This window comes from Martes martes, assembly GCF_963455335.1.
Source record: "Martes martes genome assembly, chromosome: 1".
Classification (NCBI taxonomy): domain Eukaryota; kingdom Metazoa; phylum Chordata; class Mammalia; order Carnivora; family Mustelidae; genus Martes; species Martes martes.
In genome coordinates this window covers 116,756,764-116,775,464 of record NC_137888.1, presented here as the reverse complement: position 1 = coordinate 116,775,464, position 18,701 = coordinate 116,756,764, and the positions used below count along the sequence as shown (strand labels likewise).

The 18,701-nt window shown below is 46.8% G+C and overlaps 1 protein-coding gene across 1 annotated transcript in view; it reads right to left on the bottom strand.

Annotated features, from left to right (window-relative positions):
• Positions 1-15,748, bottom strand: part of MUC4 (mucin 4, cell surface associated) — a gene marked incomplete at both ends in the record, with an annotated part of 53,862 nt that extends 38,114 nt beyond the window's left edge. Inside the window, one exon of the mRNA XM_080806228.1 lies at positions 15,667-15,748. Coding sequence (XP_080662354.1) covers positions 15,667-15,748 — 82 coding nt within the window. The remainder of the gene's footprint in view (positions 1-15,666) is intronic.
• Positions 15,749-18,701: the final 2,953 nt, after the last annotated feature.

Below are 18,701 nucleotides of genomic sequence, written 5' to 3'. Positions count from 1 at the left end.
TAGAAAAAACATTTGACAAAATTCAACACTCTTTCATGATAAAAATGCTCTCCAAACTAGGAGCAAAAGGAAACTACCTCAATATAATGCAAATTATATATTGAATTCTCACAATGAACATGAACATCATACTCAAGGTGAAAGACTGAAAGCTGTTTCTCTTAAGATCAGAAACAAAGTAAAGATGCTTGCTTTCACCATTTGTATTCAACATAGTAGTGGAAGTTCTAGCCAGATCAATTATGAAGAAAAAAAAAAAGGAGAAAGAAAAGGAAAAGAAAAAAAAGGAAATAAAAAGGCATCCAAATTAGAAAGGAAAAAGTACAATTATCTCTGTTTATAGATGATATGATCTTATATGTACAAAACTCTAAAGTTTCCACACTAAAAACTTACAAAACTAATAAGTGAATTCAGCAAAGTAGTAGGATTCAAGATCAACACACCTTGAATCAAAAATCAGTTGTATTTCTAAACACTAATAATGAACAATCCAAAAAGGAAATTAAAAAAAAAAAACAATTGTTTACAATAGCATCAAAAAGAAAAAAAATACTTAGGAATTAACTAAGAAGGTGAAAGCCTTGTACAATAAAAATTACAGGGCGCCTGGGTGGCTCAGTGGGTTAAGCCTTTGCCTTCCACTCAGGTCATGATCCCAGGGTCCTGGGATCAAGCCCCGCATCGGGCTCTCTGCTCAGCAGGGAGCCTGCTTCTCTCTCTCTCCCTGCCTGCCTCTCTGCCTACTTGTGATCTCTCTGTCAAATAAATAAATAAAATCTTTAAACAAATAAAAATAAAAATTACAAAATATTGCTGAAAGTCATTAAAGAAGGCACAAATAAATAAAAATAAACCCCAAGTTTAATAGACTTAATGTTGTTAGGATGTCAGTACTATCCAATGTGACCTACAAATTCAATGCTGCCATCCCTGTCAAAATCCCAATGACATTTTTTGCAGAAACAGAAAAACTTATCCTAAAATTCATATAGAATCTCAAAGGACCCTAAACAGCCAAAGCAATCATGAAAAAGAAGAGCAAAGTTGGAGGGCTCACACTTCTGATTTCAAAACTTACTACAAACCTATAGTAAACAAAACTCTGTAGTACTGACATAAAGACAGACTTATAGACCAGTGGGATAGAATCGAGACCCAGAAATAAACCCTCATATATATAGTCAAATGATTTTTGACAAGGAAACCAAGACTATTCAACGAGAAAAGTACAGTTTGTTTTTAAATAAACAGAGTGCTGAGAAAACCGGATATCCATGGGGCGCCTGGGTGGCTCAGTGGGTTGAAGCCTCTGCCTCCGGCTCAGGTCATGGTCTCAGGGTCCTGGGATGGAGCCCCACATTGGGCTCTCTGCTCAGCGGGGGGCCTGCTTCCCTCTCTCTCTCTGCCTGCCTCTCTGCCTGCTTGTGATCTCTCTCTCTCTCTGTCAAATAAATAAATAAAATCTTTAAACAAACAAACAAACCAAAATGGACATCCACTTGCAAAAGAATGAAGCCAGGCCCTTGAAGAAGTGTTTGTATACCGATGTTCACAGCAGCATGATTTATAATAACTAAAAACATAAAAGAAACCCAAGTGTTCTTTGATAAGTATCCACTGAACAGATAAGAAAAATGTGGGAAATACATACAATGGGATGTGATACAGCCTTAAAGAAGGAATGCAATTCAGACATATGCTGTAACATGCATGAATATTGAGAAAATCATGTCCAGTGATATAAGCCAGTCACAAAAAGACAAACATTGTACAACCTCCACTTAAATGAATCACTTAGAGTAGTCAAAATCATAGAGACAGAAAGTACAATGGTGATTGGCAGAGGCTGAGAGAAAAAGGGAAATAAGGAGTAATTATTTTAATGGATATGAAGTTTCAATTTCACAGGTGAAGAGTTCTGGAAATGTGTGGTGGTGACAATAGCAAAACATTGTGAATGTATTTAACGTCATAGGATTGTTACTTAAAAATGGTTAGGACGGTAAATATCATGTATGTGTATTTTACCGTAATTTAAAAATAAGATGAATTGAGAAAAAATAGAAATCTGATAGAAAATATTTTAAATTGAATCAACAGTTAAAAAATAAACCTACCCACAAAAGGTAGGTTAAGATGATATTATAGGCAATTAGATAATTCCAATTTTATACAAACTCTTCCAGAGCTTAGTAGAAGAGGGAATGCCCTACAACTAATTTTGTAAGGTTATTATAACTTTAATACCAAAACCAAAGTATAAGACAGGAAAACTAGCCTGGGTGGCTCAGCCCCACCACATTAATAGAGCCTTCAGCTCAGGTCATGATCCCATCATGGGGCTCCTTGCTCACTGGGGAGCCTGATTCTCCCTCATTCGGCTTCTCCCTCTGCCTGCCATTCCTGCTGCTTGTTCTCTCTCTCTCTCTCTGGTCAATAAATAAATAAAATCTTTTTAAAAAGAAGAAAGGAAAACTATACATGAATAAATCTCAACAGTAATATAGATGGAAATGTCCAAAACAAAATATTAGCAAACCAAGTTCAACATTGGATTTATTTTAAAAAAAAAAATCATCATGATCAAGCTGGGTTTAAGCCAGAAATGCAAAAATATGGAATTTTATTAATGTAAGTCACAAGATAAACAGAATGGAAGGGAAAACATAATCATCCCAACAGTTGAAGGAAAAGCATATGACCAAATTCAACACTCATTCCTGTTAAAACTCCAAGCAAACTAAAAAAAAAAGTGAACTCTTAATCTGACAAATGATGTCAATAAAAAGCCATTAGCAAACATCATACTTAAAGATAAAATATTGGAAACATTTTCTTTAAAATTTGGAAAGAATCCATGTCAATTACTTATTTGACGTTATGCTGAAGGTCTAGCTAGTGCAATAAAACAAAAAAATAAAAATAAACAAGGATATGAAGTAATAGAGAAGTTCTTTTTGGTATGGAAAGGAAGAAACACCCTGTGATCACTTGTAGATGCTATAATTGTTTACATATAAGGCCCCCCGAATTTCAAATTATTAGCAAAGTTCTACATATATGATTAAAAATGTAAAAGTAACTATTTCCATATATCAGCAAAAGAAAATATTTTTAAATGATAGTGTTTATGATAGTGACAAATATAAAATACCTAAGACTAAATCTAACAAAAGAGGTGCTTAATCTCTGTGGACAAATTTACACCACTTCACTGCAATATATTAAAGAAGATCTATTCATCATTTCAAAATTGCAAAAGAGAGATAATTGAAAGATCCATACCCCACAATGTCACTACCCAAACAAACGCATTATTTTATTTTATTTAAAGTCAATTAATTAACATAGAGTGTATTTTAGTTTCAGGGTAGAATTTAGTAATTCTAATTCACTTGCATACAACACCCAGTGCTCATTGCATCACGTGTCCTCCTTAATGCCCATCACCCAGTTACTCCATCCCCCCACCGCCCTCCCCTCCAGCAACCCTCAGTCTGTTTCCTATAGTTAAGAGTCTGTTATGGTTTGTCCCCCTCTCTGATTTCATTTTATTTTATTTTTCCCCTCCCTTCCCCTATGATCCTCTGTTATATTACTCCGCCATCAAAAAAATGAAACCTTGCCATTTGCAACGACGTGAATGGAACTAGAGGGTATTATGCTAAGCGAAGTAAGTCAATCAGAGAAAGACAATTATCATGATTTCACTCATATGTGGAATTTAAGAAATAGAAAACCACATTAATGTGTGTCCTTCCAGCACTTTTTTGTTTTAAAAAAAAATATATATATATATAGTTTAACTTAGCCAACATATATAACTTTGCATCCATTTTTTAAAACTTTATCTGATATTATGAGCATCTCTTTGTGTATTTATTCTTTCTAAACATAGCCTGAGGAGACAAATCTTTTATGCCTTGGGTGGTATAGTTCCTTCTCTCCTCCCTTTTGGAGGCAAGGAAGTGCTGGCCAGGGGCCGGGGCAGCAGGGTGGGGGCGACTGGGAGGGAGGGACTGGTTCAACTAAGCCCAACAGCAAGATCCTGGGTGTTGTATGCAAAGTTCCCTTGCTGAGCTCTGGGGGCCCCTTTTCCCAACAAAATCATTCCCTCCACTGAAAGCTTTCTTTGCCACCATTCCCATTTCCATTTCCCTGCAACAGTGCAGCACGAGGGCAAGTGTCTCTCCCGGAACACTGAATTCCGTGGGCTTAGCTAGCTCTAACCACCCCTCTGGAGACAATGAGAGCCCAAGAACCATGTACACTCTACTGGTTCTTTGCTTTGCTTGTAAGGTTTTCCCTAATAAACCTTATTTAATGCTTATTCCATGTGTCGCTAGTAGGTCTGTGTAAGCGTGTGTGTGTGTGTGTGTGCATGCGTGTGTGTCCATGCCCCTATGGAACATTGGATGTCGCCTTTATACTTTAAATGATATTCCATCATAGGGACAGCCCCTATTTAACTTACTGGTGGATGCTTAGGCTGTTTCCAATGTGTTGCTATCATAAATAAATCTTTGATGACTATCTTTGGGTATAATATTTTGTTTTGTTTTCATTATTTCAGCTCATTTCCTTAACAGAAATTTCTGTAAGTAGACTTACTGGTTAATGCTGTCATTAACAACTTTCATGTCATTAATTCATACCGCCAAATTTCTTGACAGAGAAGTCATGCTGATTTACAGCCCCATTAGCTATTTCCCAATCCTCTTTCCCTTTGTGTTTTTTTTTTTAAGATTTTATTTATTTATTTGAGAGAGAGAGAGAGCATGGGGGGAGGGAAAAGGAGGGGCAATGCGGGGCTTGATCCCAGGACCCTGAGATCGTGACCTGAGTTGAAGGCAGATAGTAACCAACTGAGCCACTCAGGTGCCCCTACTCTCCCCCTTTGGAAAACATTTGTACTTGGCAGTACCAGTTCTAAATCTTGTCCAACAGGGCTGTGTCCTGCTTTTGAACCTTTGTTTAAAAGATGTGCCTGTCCTGGGCTGAGTTGACTAGACTCTCCTGCTCCAATGAATAAGAAAACAAGTGAGCCCCTTCAGGTTGATAACTCTTGTTTACTCCTGGAGGGGAGAAGGCACAGCCTTAACAAGTCTTTAAATCTGTTGGGCTTGTCTTTAGGAGGAAGAGATTAGCATTAGTTATATCAAAACTACACTACCATATCTGTCTTTCACCACCATTTAAACAAGTCTTAAGCCACTCCTTCCATGGATTAGTCAGCAATGTAGGAAAACAGTTTGCTAACCTCAAGTGAGTTATTCCTCCGCAAGAAATCCTGGTAGGGGAGAGAGGCATAAAGGAGCTCTTCTTGGTAAGAAAGTGGTTCTCAGAAGATAGGGTGCCTCCAAATCCCTGGGGTAACTTGTAGAAGTGGATTCTGGGGCCCGCCACCAGAATCTGATTCCCTACATGGAGGGGGGTCCAGGAATCTGCCCTTCACACATGTGCAGGGTGATTTTGATACCCGCGATCTATGGGCCACATTTTAAGGAACACTGTCCTTAAAACAAAATAATAGTATCTGCTCTTAAGAATTTTTGGTAAGGGGCACCTGGGCGGCTCAGGCGGTTAAGTGTCCACCCTCAGCTCGGGTCATAATCCCAGGGTCCTGGGATCAAGCCCCGCATTGGGCTCCCTGCTCAGTGGGAGCCTGCTTTTCCCTCCCCATTTCCCTCCGCTTGTGCTCTCTCTCGAAAACAAATAAATAAAATTGTAAAAAGAAGGAGGAGGAGGAGGAGGAGGACGAGTAGAAGCTTTTTTTGTAAGCTAAAACCACCTCACTGAAGTTGTAAGGCAATGAAATCTGGGGGCTTGATCAAGCATGATTCTCAAGAATATCCCCAGCCTTATTCTTGGTGCTCAAGTTTTGCTGGAATGAATAGACCTCATTTTTTAACAGCATGCAAGCCCAGCTCTTCAGCTCCTATCAGATTCTTAGACAACTGAAATATGTCGTTCTTGACCTGGCCAAATGCATAATGTATTTGCAGAGCTGAGAGCTAGGGATTTGAGTGTGCAGAGTTGATATTTGAGAGAAACATTTTTTCTCTCTTCTCCTCTCCCTCCTTCTCTATGAGAGTCCCTCTTCTACTTCACTGAAAAGACCATCTAACTTGATCTCCTATGTCCTAGAAACTTCTTCACCAGGAAACGTCTCTGCCTTCACCTGGTCCCTCATCCTGGCCCCCAAAATGGGCTGACTCTCTACCAAAAGGCTACACAGAGAGAGACACACACAGACAGACCCGGTGCCCACTCTGCTCCCCTCTTCCCTCCTCGGGTGGCTCAGCCCATCACCTCTCTGTCTGAGAGTCTCCCTCTCTTCTGCTTACAAATGCGTTTCAGTCTCTCTCTCTCTCTCTCTCTCTCTCTCTAAGATTTTATTTATTTATTTGATGGACAGAGATCACAAGTAGGCAGAGAGGCAGGCAGAGAGGGCGGAGGGGGGAGGCAGGCTCCCCGCTGAGCAGAGAGCCCGATGCGGGGCTCAATCCCAGGACCCTGAGATCATGACCTGAGCCGAAGGCAGAGTCTCAACCCACTGAGCCACCCAGGCGCCCCTGTTTCAGTCTCTCTTGACCTAAACTAAGTCTTTCCTCCATCCTTATCCCTTATCTTTTGTTTCAGCCACGAGCATCCTGAAAGTCAGGTCTATACTCTCCACCTCTTTTTTACCATCTATCTACTCCTTATACTCTACCCTCCACCCCAGTCACCTCACCAAAACCACATTCCCGAAAAGTTATAAAAACCCTCCTTCCTAATCATCAAAACCAATTTTCTTCAGTTCTCATTAGTCTCTGAAATCCAGCACCAACATCTATTCATCCTGTCAACAAAAGATTTACTGAGCACCCACATTAAGATTCTCCTCAGCCAGTGTCTCCTCACTATCGGCACGGCCTCCTCCATTGGAAGGACTCTGCTCATCCAGTGCTCTCCCCATTACTTCTGCAACCTGGGCCATTTCTCTTCTCTTCTCAGCTTCCAGAGGAAGTCAGTCTTCTGGGTGTCATCTCCAGCTTTTGCCTTTCTTCCTACAGCTTCTCTCTGGCTAGACTACATCGACTTTCACACCTTACAAATCTATAATTCTACTTTGGCTTCACACCCATTTTTCCAGACTCACCTTTCCAGTGATTACCTGGCTGGCCTGTCAAATGCAACATGTCCAAGCCAAACTTCCTCAGACTGTTTCTTCTGTCTTCCTATGTTAACTGTAACATCAGCCCCCAGGTACTCAGGACAGAAACTCCCTGAGTCCTCTTCGATTCCTTTGTTTTCCTTGTCCCCAACATCACAGTTTGGCACCAACTATTATTCCTCCGAGTTATTGCTCCCATCATGGTCTCTCGTTCACTTTGCTATGTGAGCCTCATTACTCTGAATACTGAACAGCAGCCGCTAACTGCTCTTCCCGGTTGCCCTACTCCCTGCCTTCACCCACTGCTGGCTTCATCTTCAGCTATGGGAACTGCAAAGGAGAGTGTCTCATCGTCTCCTTAGCAGGGATCTTTGAGAAAATGCCTGTATTGCCCTCTGTGGAAGGCAGCTGTTTGGATCCTAAGGGCATGGGTCTAGTTGTCTTATCAGGGCCACCGAGACGGGTGACTGGAATTGCTCCTGTCATCCTCTTACAACTGTGATAAGGAAATCAGGATCCTGAAACATGTGTCCTTAGAGGGAGGCCATTTGGTTCTGGCTGAGCCTGTGGTTGAGAAGAGTGTTCAGTAGTCTTGTCCATAGTTCTGTCTGTACCGCAGAGTGGTTTCTGTAAGGAATGCCCATTACCAAGATGTTTCTGTTGCCCACATTGTCTCCTCTTTGAGGTTTTGAATGTCAGCTGACTTGTGGTTAATTGGTCAATACAGTTGGGAATAGCGATTTCTTTTGTACTTCTCTCACTAGGTACATTTTGACTCTATAAACAGTAAAAATGTTGATACTGCATATTTGTATAGAACTTTATAACTTCTTTTAATTAATAATACCCCCATTTCACAGATGAGGAAACGGAGATTTGGAGAGGCTGAGTGACTTGCCCAACCCCGCATGCCTTGTAAGTGACAGGGTAGGGGCTCACAATAAGAGTCAAGGCTTGGAAACTGTGAGGTATTGCTTGGCTGTGGGACTGTCACTGAGAACATGGCCTCTCCACAGTTTGGGCTCTTCCAACCCTTCCTCAGGAGAGCTGAAGTAAAGGGTGGAGAAAAGGAGACTGACCTTCCCTGACTTCTTAGTCGGCCACGAGCAGAGGGTTCTGAGCCTGGTTCAGCACATTTTCAGAGACAAATGATGTGATACCAGGCTATTTCTGCCAATTTTCCTGGTGTCTCCTTTTCTGTGATGATGCCAGTGAGCTACAATGGTTGTTGACCCCTTGGGGTGACAAAAAGAAAACTTCTTAAAAGAAGTTTTCTCAGAGGAGTTTCCATCAAGGGCTAATGAGGGCACCAGGGCTGGCCAGGAGGTGGGGCATTCCTCCCTCAGAGTCCCGGAACCCTCCATGGGTTTCTTGGCTACCATGGCAGTGAGAGAGCGCTCAGCAAGGCAGTTACTAAACTCTATCTGTTAGGAGGTATCTAACACTTGTATGAGTCCTCTCAGGGCAACAGGGATGCAGAGGTTGATGGTATTGATAAGCATCGTTTCTTTTTTGCAGCCCTCTGGTGATTCCACAGGTAGGAGGAGGTGATGGGTGTGTTGTTGACTTAGCTGAAGGAGCAGTGGCAGCAGTGGTGATGCTGGGGGGAGAAAACATTCTCACAGCTGGTGAATCACTCCTTGAGGAGAAACAAAGCCTCCATCTTACATGTGTGCATTGTGGGCAGAGGTTTATTCTTAGTGCCTGGTCTGTTTGTCTTGAGTTATTCCTGGAACTGGATGTGAGGAACCCAAGAGCCAAATCACCACAAAGTTTCAATTTTCTGATGCTATTTCCTGATTGGTGGGGCTCTTTGCTACGCTGTGCCTGGGGCAGTAGAGAGCTAAGGAAGCACCCACCTGTGAAGATAGCCGTGAAGAGAAAATGGACTCATGGATGGGAAGCAGGTCCCCTGGAAGTTATAAAGAGGTTGGCAGAGGGTGGCAGGACTACCTGTCTGGCCTCCCTATTTGGGAGCCAAGGGCAATCTATGTGTGTGTCAGCCTCAGAATTGGCACAGCTCTCACCCTAAAGTTGGTAACTGGGTTCTGGGTGCTACCTCAGCCCCTCTCACAGAAGAAGAACTAGGTCATGGAAACTGTTGCTCACACACAGCTGGGTCGGTGCTTCTCAGGATTGAAGACTGTCATTCCCTCAGAAATTCTTGACCAAGGAATGAGATTTCTGAGCTGTTCCTGGGCTGTGGGTGATTTCAGGATGCCGCCCCTCTATGGTCAGAGTTTGGGAGCAGAAGAGTTCCCAGAAATACCCCTTAGGGACCTTCTGTGGGTGTGAGATGATAGCTACAATGGCTATTGGAGCCACAGCTGTAGGGGCTGACAGGTAACAATGGAGGTGGTAGCTATGGTTTGTGTTTCTACTTTCACCTTAGAGGAAACAGGAACTGTGACTAGTTTTGTGTCCATTGGGTATTTTTCCTCCATTGTTCTTAGAATTCAAGATGAGTAAAGTCGCTAACTCGGAATGTCCTTGGGATTACTGATCTTGAGATATTTTCAGCGCCGAGAATGGCGGCTGGCATACAAGGATCTCTTCATGGATGTCTGTTGAATAAACAGATTCATGTGGCCCCATATCCTGGTCTTTGGTTCCTTCAGCTGAGGTTTGGAGAGAGTGTGAGGCTGCACCTGTTTCTCCTGTCACTGTTGCAGCGGCCCCGGGGCCAGGAGGAGGCCAACCCGATGGCTGCTGCCTGGGAAGTACAACCACCACTACAGCAGAAGGTAGCCAAACTCCTGAAGGCAACCCTAGGCTAGGAGGGTATGACTGCCTCAGATGGGAGCCAGGGAGAGATGAGCTCCAAAACCAAAGGGTGGAGGCTAGAGATCAAACTTCTGAGGAGAGGAAGGGGTGGGGAAAAGAAGGTTGTGAACATGTCGTGGAAGCTGGATTTTGGCATTTCTTGACTAGGTTCTGGAACTTCTGGGGTTTTCACCAGGGTAACCTTGGTGCTGCTGCCTAATGCTGGAGAGGTTCAGTCAGATGACCTGTGACAGTCTGCAAGGTGAAGAAACACCTAGTGGATAGGCATATCCACTAGTCACAAACTGCTGTGACTTCAGTGGGTATAGTTGGAAAAGAAAGACAAAGTTCTTGCCTTGGAGCCAACTGTGAAGGGCAGTCTAAATTTTTTTTCACAGTGCTTCTGACCTAAATGTTTGAGATCAGCTTAAAGGAGGTGGCTCCGTTTACTAATGAGGAAAAGGAAGGAGATGCTTGAAGAAGCAAATTATGAAAGAGGCTTTTTCAATACCTCAGTTCCGTCAGCACATAGTCGGCTGGTCTCTGACTCGGGGAAGAAAGACATGAAGCAAGAAAGCAAGACTGTAGTCACTACTGTAATTTAGTGGTTGCTTGGTTGTTTTAGCTGTGATTCCTCACAGACATGGCGCTTCTGACCCCCCCAACTAGGTCCTTTCTGAGCCTGACAGGAACAATGAACAGCAGAATCCAACATGGCCACAGAGTGGCTAAAAGCATGGGTTCTAGAGTCAAAGTGACCAACATTCACTGTGTGAGTTGGACAAGTTACTTGACCTCTCTGAGGCTCGAGGTCCTTAGCTGTAAGAGTGGGATGATGGTAGATAACAGTAACACCAATGCGTGTGCTGCACGTGAAGTGCTTAGCTCAGTACTTCAGTTCAATAAACGGCACTTAGTGCTGCCCGTTATCTTGGTCATTACAAACGTCTGGGATCTCGGTGAAGGCAGCTGCCCTTGTGACCTGTTGCTGTTTTCACTTTTCCGTTCCCTTCTCCGATCTCCTCAGCTACCATCGGGCCAGCCATAGTGTCTTCTGCCTGGACTCCTACAGCCAGCAGCTAGCCAGTCTCCCACTTCACCCTTGGCCACTTCCAATCCATTTTCCTCCACTGTATCCAGGAATCACTCCAAAATTCAAATCTGACTATGTCACTCCTCTACCTGAAACCCCTCACTCTCTGCCCCTTCTAGTTCCTTAAAACCCATAAGCCATTCCATGGTTTACCAGACCCTGTGTGATCTAAACCGGGCCTACCTCTTTCAAGTCCTTCCCAGTCAAGTTCTTTCCTGCCTCTGCACGTCTTCCTCTGCCTGGCTTGTGCTCCTTCCCCCCACTGCCTCCCCTGACTTAATACTCTGCCTTCTCGTCTCAGCTCAGAGGGCAGCCCTTGGTCAGAGAGGCCTTCCTGGACTTAACTAATCTAAATGAAGTCTCCCTACTTTGCTCTCACCAGAACATTCGTTCAACATAATACCACAGTTGTGGCTGGGAATTTTTCTGTAACTATTTTCTTTCTTTCTGCATACTAGATCTTCGCTCCAGGAGGCTGGGCCCTGTCTGTTCCATCTCTCACAGTGTACACACAGTTCTGCCCTAGAACAATGTCAGGCACTCCTTAAATAGTTGTCTAATTAACACACGTATGAACAGATGAACGAATGAACGAACAAATGAATATCTCAGCAGGGGTTGTGAGTGCTTCTGTTTGTCCTCATTGGTGGGCTGGGCTGGGCTGGGCTGGAGATTCCTCTGTAAAATGTTTCGTTATGCAGTGCAAACCCAGGAAACGAGGAGGAGTCAGGAAATTTGGATTCTAGTCCCACCTGCCCTACTTACTGGCTGTGTGACCTTTAAAAATTTTGGAGGCAGGAACCACATGCGACTTATTTGTCTTTGTATCTAGAGCGCTTGGCATGAGTAGAGGTTCAACAAGTGAATGAAGAACTCCAAGCTCAAAGCCCATCGCCAACAGGCCTTTTGGGACTCAAGTTGCTATTGTAGTTGGGGGCGTTTACGAAGAGAGTAAATGTCCATGCAGACCTTAAAAATGCACACCGAGCTGCCTGCAGAGGAAGCTAGCGCCCTCTGTTGGAGCAGCGCCGTGATGGTGGAGGCCTCGGGCACAAGCACCCACACCAAGTTCCTGGGGCCTCTTCAGGGTCTCAAGGAAGATGCTGACCATTTGGACCTCTACAAAGTGCCAGAAGCTCCCTGGAGCACAACGTGACTTCGTTTCGGCCCCACACCTCAGCGCTGTGCTGGGGAACAGGTATATGGTGACAACTAAGGGTCTGCTTGCCATGAATTCAGCTCAGTGGAAGGAAAGACGAGCATTCTAGGAGGACATTTGGAAGAAGGAGGAGAGACGCCTATAAAGTCTTCCATCTTGCCCTTCAAAGAAGTGGCCCCAAGAGCGGCAGGAGGCACCTATCTGAAGCATTTAGGGTGCCAGCATTTCAGAGTGCCATGAAACCAGGGGATAGACAGCAAAAGCACTTGTTTGGAGCACATAAAAATTCAACTGCTTCTTGGCCTCTCCTGGTCACAAAGACATAAATCACTCTCCGGTCAGACACTGCCAGGACAGCCTCAGCCTCCAGAGTCGAGCCCAGAAATCAAGGGTGGGAAGGAGGTCAATGGGCAACGCCCCAAGAAGCCGTGGGCTCAGCTCTAGTGGGGTGCGGGGGAGCTGCCTGACAGCAGAGCCAGCCTTCAGGGGCAGCTCAGGCCAGAAGCCACATTCTAAATAAGCCAAGCCAGCCCTTGCAAGCCCACAGGAAGGACAAGGGTGGCCTTTTGGAGGTTTGAGAATGCCTGCTTGAATGAACACACCTTTGCCCGTAGAGATGTCCATTCCATTCCTGGCTTCACCCTCCTCACCCCCAATCTCCCCAGCTCTAAAAGGGAGCAGTCCCTTCTCTCAAACAAGATTTTATGGTTCTTCTACTTTACACCAGAGACGACCTCCTTTTATGCTCACCACGACCCTATGAAATAGTCGCTTGGCATTTAACTCATTCTGCTAATAAAGACACCAAGCTAAAGGGACTCTTCTCATGCCCCTGGGGCTGGCTAGGAGGCAACACTCACTCAAGGTTTTCTGACTTGAAGTTTCTGCTCTTTGCTGTACATGTGGCTGAGCCGCCAGCCTAAATTTGACCTGTTTTCTTATTAGGACCTCTTGTTCAGGGGCTCTCTCCTTGGTGTCTCCAAGCGTAGCGAGAGTCTCCTGGGGCAGAGCGTGAGGGTGGGGGCAGATGTCCCGTGGCCTTGGTGGCAAGTTGGGTAGGCCTACCCCAGACAGACTGGAGGTTCTCTGAGAGAGGGACAGCAGGAGACCCAGCCCCGTGGGGCCCTCCGTGATGCTGTCTCCTCTGGCCTGCGCTTGTGGCAGCCTGTAACCTCCCAGTGGTGGCCTTGGGCAAGGCAGCAGTCCCTCAGTTACAGGGACACTGATAGGATTGGAGACTGGGTTTGATTTTGACCCAGTTTCCTTGCTGTGGGGCGTGGAATCAGGGGTGCCAGGCTTCTTTCCGAGTCAGAATGAAGCCTGGCCTGAAGCCACTGGTCACTCTGACTTCCATTGGCTCTCTGTCCAGCCCACCTCTGTCCACCTTCCTTTACCCCTTTGACTTTTGACAGCCAGAGCTTTTCCCTAAGAAAGCCCTTACCACTGCAGCATCTTCATGGGAACCCCAGGGCTTTCCCTCTAGCCGCACGCAGGGGCTCTGCCTGGGTGAGGATGCCTGCAGCAAGTGTGGAAACAGACCCCAGATTCTGCCAGATGGTTCACCCTCAGTGATCCAAGGGAAGAGGACTGACCAGTTTCTGCTCGCCTGGAAGCTCCCTGATGGAGTACATGATGGGGGTTAACTACCTGTCCTGTGGAGACTGTCTTTCCTTCCATGTTCTCCAAATGCTCAGTCAGGTGCTTGGGGCAGCACTTCCCACCCCACACCCACCTCCTTTCCAGGCCAGGCTCCATCTTGTCCCCTCAACAGTGCACGGGCCCCAACACTCCAGAAGATCACTGTACTTCTTCTAGGCCCTCACCCTCATGGTCCTTTCCTCCTTCTCTCGTTCATACCCCGTGGCTCCCCATGGCTTTTCCTGGCCACCCGCACCCCCTCTGGGCTCTTCTCCTACCAACTCCCTGACTCCCCCTGAGCAAGAGAACCCTAAGGCAGGGCGAAGGGCAGAGTTGGTACTGAATCCTTTTCTGTTGACTTTATGTCACAGAATATCAAAACTTGAGAACGTGGGAATCCAGAGGTCATGCCACCCACCACCCCACTTTTTATATAGGGGAACCAAGGCCTAGAGAGAGAGAAAAGACAACAGGACCTGGACATAGTGACCACATCAGTTAGTGCCAAAGCCAAGACTGGGCCCCAGGTCCCCTAAATTCAAGTCACCTCCTCCCCACTCCCACCGTGATGACTCCCACACTCCTTCTTCCACAGCCCTCTCTTTTGCTCCTAAGTGGCTAACCACCAGAGGCTCTGGAGGCTTCTTCTGGCCTCTGTTTCCTTAACACGTGATGGGTAGGTTGGGTGGAGGGGAGGGGGGTGTGTGCGGTGGGAGGGTTAGACCGTTGGGGAGATGGTAGTTGTTTCATTTGCTCTTAGCCAAACCCTTACACATTTCAAGGAAGGCAGAACATTCTACTTCCCTGTTCTGGGTCTCTTACTACCTGTAAGAGAGTAAATTCCTTCTGACCCCCTCCCAAGAAATGATCCCTTGCCTGAAAGCTGCCCCAGGCCTGTCGAAGAGGGGAAAGAGCTGTGAATTATTTCTCTGGTTTGGGATTCTGACCCCTCATCCTCTCCTGGCCCCCAGAGCCCCTCGGAAGACGCAGACACCCGGAAACACAGAATGAAACCCGGTCCTGGAGCCAGAGAGGGGCAGCTTGGAAGGGGGAGGACGGCGGGATGTCAAGCGGACTTCCCCAACAGGCCTTGCTTCCGCCCCCTACACCGGTTCCATTCAGAGAAGGGAAGTGGGGGTGTGTGGAGAAGGCCAAGATCAACACCAGGCCTATGAGCCTGGCCCTGAGGGCATTAGCCCAGTAAGAGTCTTTTCAGTCCCAGGTCAGAGGCAAGAAGCCAACAGCCAGGCACCTGGGGTGCCCTCTGGTCCCCTCCTGTTTCTAAACCAGTCTGCCTGTCCTCTTCCTCAGCCCCTTCCTTTCAGGTCTGCGTGTCTCCTCCGGTTTTCCCTTTCCCTCTCTCTCTCTCTCTCTCTCTCTCTCTCGCTCGCTCAGTTTGATGCACCTGTTTCTCACCTGTCTTTTCCTCTGACTCTGCATCTTTATGTCAGTTTTCCCTCAGGTCCTGTCACCCAGCTTTTCCGTTTTAACCATCAGCCTCTCTCCTCAACTCTCTCTCCCTCTTTCTACAGTTCCACCGACTGTCTCTTTCTCCCCATAAAATAAAACCCTGTTTCCCCTCCATGGGTTTCCCCAAACCAGGCCACTCCTGCCCCCTACACACCTCTCTGCTTTGCACTGTCTCTGTCTCCTCTTCTCTCTCTAGTGTTCTCCCACCTCTCCCCCCACCTTGGCCCATCCCTTCTCTCTCATCCCTCTCCCTCCCTCCTTGTCTCCCTCTCCCCCTCTCATCCTCCTCCCCCTTCCTTCCCCCCACCTCTCTCACCCTCTCTTCATGACAGCCCCAGCTCCCTGAATTCAGCTTTTCCATGCCCCAGGTGCATCACTTACCCAGGATCATTGGCCAAAGGAGGCAGAAACATAAGCAGCTCAGGAACACCCAGGGGACCCTTCTCCATTGGGCCCCCCTCATGGCTCCGGAAAGTCCCTCAGGCTCCCCCAGGGAAGCTCCTTGGCACAGAAGCTGCGGTGTGAGGAAGAGAGGTGAACTTGTCCCCACCGGCTGCTGGCCTGAGACAGGTGTATTTCCCTGAGGGGCCAGAGTACCGAGGGAGTAGGACAAAAGAAGGCGGGGCGCCATGCCAATCATCCTTGCCCCGTCCTTTCTTTCCTCAATCTCCACCTCTTTCCCCCACCAGGAAAAAAAGAAAATACTGATACACCTATTGCTCTGCCCTGGTCAGCCTGAGCCAGTTAGGGGTAGGGATGGAAAGGGGATGTGGGGGGCTAGAAACCAGGGTGCACTGGGAATGAGTGGGCCACTGTTCTGCCTGGAATCGTGGGCTGCCCCGTCCTGCCAGAGCTCTGGATGGCCACCGTGGAAGGCAGCTGGGTGGTTTCAGGAGACAGGGGAGGGGAGAATGGAGAACAAAGGGGCCAAGAGGGAGGGAGTTTGGGGCTGCATGAATGGGAGAAGAGTGAGATTTAAGAAGCCCCTAAGAAACACAGGGAGGGGGGGAACAGTGGGGTGAGAGGTAGGAGTCAGAAATACCCTGTATATAGGGGACCTAGGTGCCTCTGACTCCCGGTTTCAGCTCAGGTTATGATCTCAGGGTCACGAGATCAAGTCCAACAACGAGCCCCACTTTGAGCCCCGTGCCTGATCAGCACAGAGTCTGCTTGAGATTCTTTCCCTCTCTCTCTCCCTCCCCCTCGGCTCCCCCACACTTGCGCGTGCTCTCTCTCTCTCTCTCTCTCTCTCGAATAAATAAATATATAAAATCAAGAAAGAAAGAGAGGAAGAGAGGGAGAGAGAAGGAAGGAAGGAAGGGAGAGAGAGATTACAAAGGAAAGAAGGAAGGAAGGAACCTGTGTGCAACTTTTGGAAAGGGGTGTTGGGCTCGGAATATCTGCTCAGCACCAGGCACATGGTAGACTCTCCCCGAATGCTGGGTGTCTTCTTTCCAGAGGAGGGAACACAGAGCCAAAGTCCAGAGAGCCCAAGGCAACCTGGGAAAGTGGCTTCAGGGATCTGGGATGGGTAGTGGGGTTGAGGGTAGAACCTGGGGAGAAGTTATAGTGACCCCATAAGAAACTATAGGCTTCTCCTGGAGGTCTTAGGACTCAGGTCACCCCATTTTTATTTATCAGGACTTGCCCACACCAAGAAGGGGCAGGAGCCCCAGACAGAGTGTGCTGAGCCCAGTTCTGACAGGAAAATAGTTGGTATAGCTCCACAAAAGAAAACAGTGGGGTTCTTCCCCCACCCCTTGCCACAGCATGAACGTGGGCTTCTGGTTCCTCAGGACCTGGTTCCCTGAGTTTGGGGGATGTATGGAGCGATGGGTCCCCAAGCAGGGAACTCAGGCTCGCAGACACCGCAGAGGCCAGGACGAAGAATGAGCCTTTCCCCATCCCCAGGCAGAGTGAGCCATATCCCAAGAGGAGTAAATGGCCATAGCCATAATGCCACCTCAGAGGATCATGAAGGTCTCACCACCCCGTTGGCTTCTTGCCTGCTGAAGCTGGAAGTCCAATTACAGCCAGAGCACAAAGGCCAGACCTTCCAGTTAGAACGTGGATACTGCCGAAAAGTAGCCTGGTGTCCCCCTCAGTCTTTCTACCGCTGTGTGGATGAGTTGATCCCATTCTCTCCTGGGAGCAGAAAACTCATAAAGGTAAAGGGGGATTTCGGGCAGAGAATACCTAGACAGAATAGGAGGAGGATATCACTGAAGAGAACTTACGTAAACACCAAGGCCCAACTTGGCCTTCTTCATCACTTTTTTGGGCCAGGACTTGCCCAAAAGTTTTCCCATTAACTTGCTGTGTGTTTTGTTTGGTGATGCTCTCTGGACTACACTGTCCATCTACGGTGTAGAAAAAAGCATTACAGGTTAGACCAAAGTAAGAGTCGGACATATCACTGACCTGACCTCACAGATAACCTACCACCTTCCAATACAGGGAAGATCAGAGACACAGAATGTTCTTTGGAGGCCATGTGGTGGCCAAGGTTCCACAGGGCATTAGGACGCCTGGGCTTGAAGCCCAGCTCTGCTGCCCAAGGTAAGCCACGGCCTCCTGAACCATATTTTCCTAATCTATGAAACAGGGGTAATATGTCAAAGAAAAATGAGAGCTGGACAGTAGTTAAAGCAGTAAAAGCAGATTTTATTCAGGACTCTTAGAGCAGGGGTAAGAACTTCAGGATAGAGCCAGGCTCAACTCCAGATACAGCATAGACGAGTGGGAAATTACAGCCAAGGAGCAGGGCACAGAAGGGGGTCAGTGGATGGAAAACCAGGGAGAGAAAACATCAGGGGTAAGTGGGGTTCTGGCTAAACCAACCTAACTGGGCTCTTGCTGAAGACAGGCCAGGCAGTCAGACATCTCCTGGGGGGCAGCGGGGGGTGAGGAACCAGATCAGACATTGAGGGAATCAGATATTGAGGAAGGAGCACCATTGCTGAACTGAATTAGCAGGGTTCTTGCTAAAACTGGATTTTACAAGGAAGTGCATAGATGGGCCTGGAAGGTTCAGGAGCTTAAGATCTAATCAAGTCAAGAATCTTTGTCAAGTATACCTGCTTCAAAGGTTGTGAGCTCATACATGTTAAAGTGCTTTAGAAATGTTAAGACACCTGGAAAAGGCACTTGGCTCTTCATTCCATCCTAAAATTCTATCATTCTATCCCTAAAGGTAGAGACAAATGAGGGCAGCTGGGGGACAAGGAGGAATTTGGAAGAGAATTTCCAGGTCCATCTACCTGCATGCCAGGGTCTTTGCTATGTCTGCGTAGGGTTTTAGACATTGGTGTGTGCACATCTCATTCATTTTTTTCCCTGGCTACCTCTGGTTCTCCTCCTGGTTAGCCTCTGACTCTTGGTTTCAGCTCAAGAAAGAGTCTTTCTGCCTGGCTCCT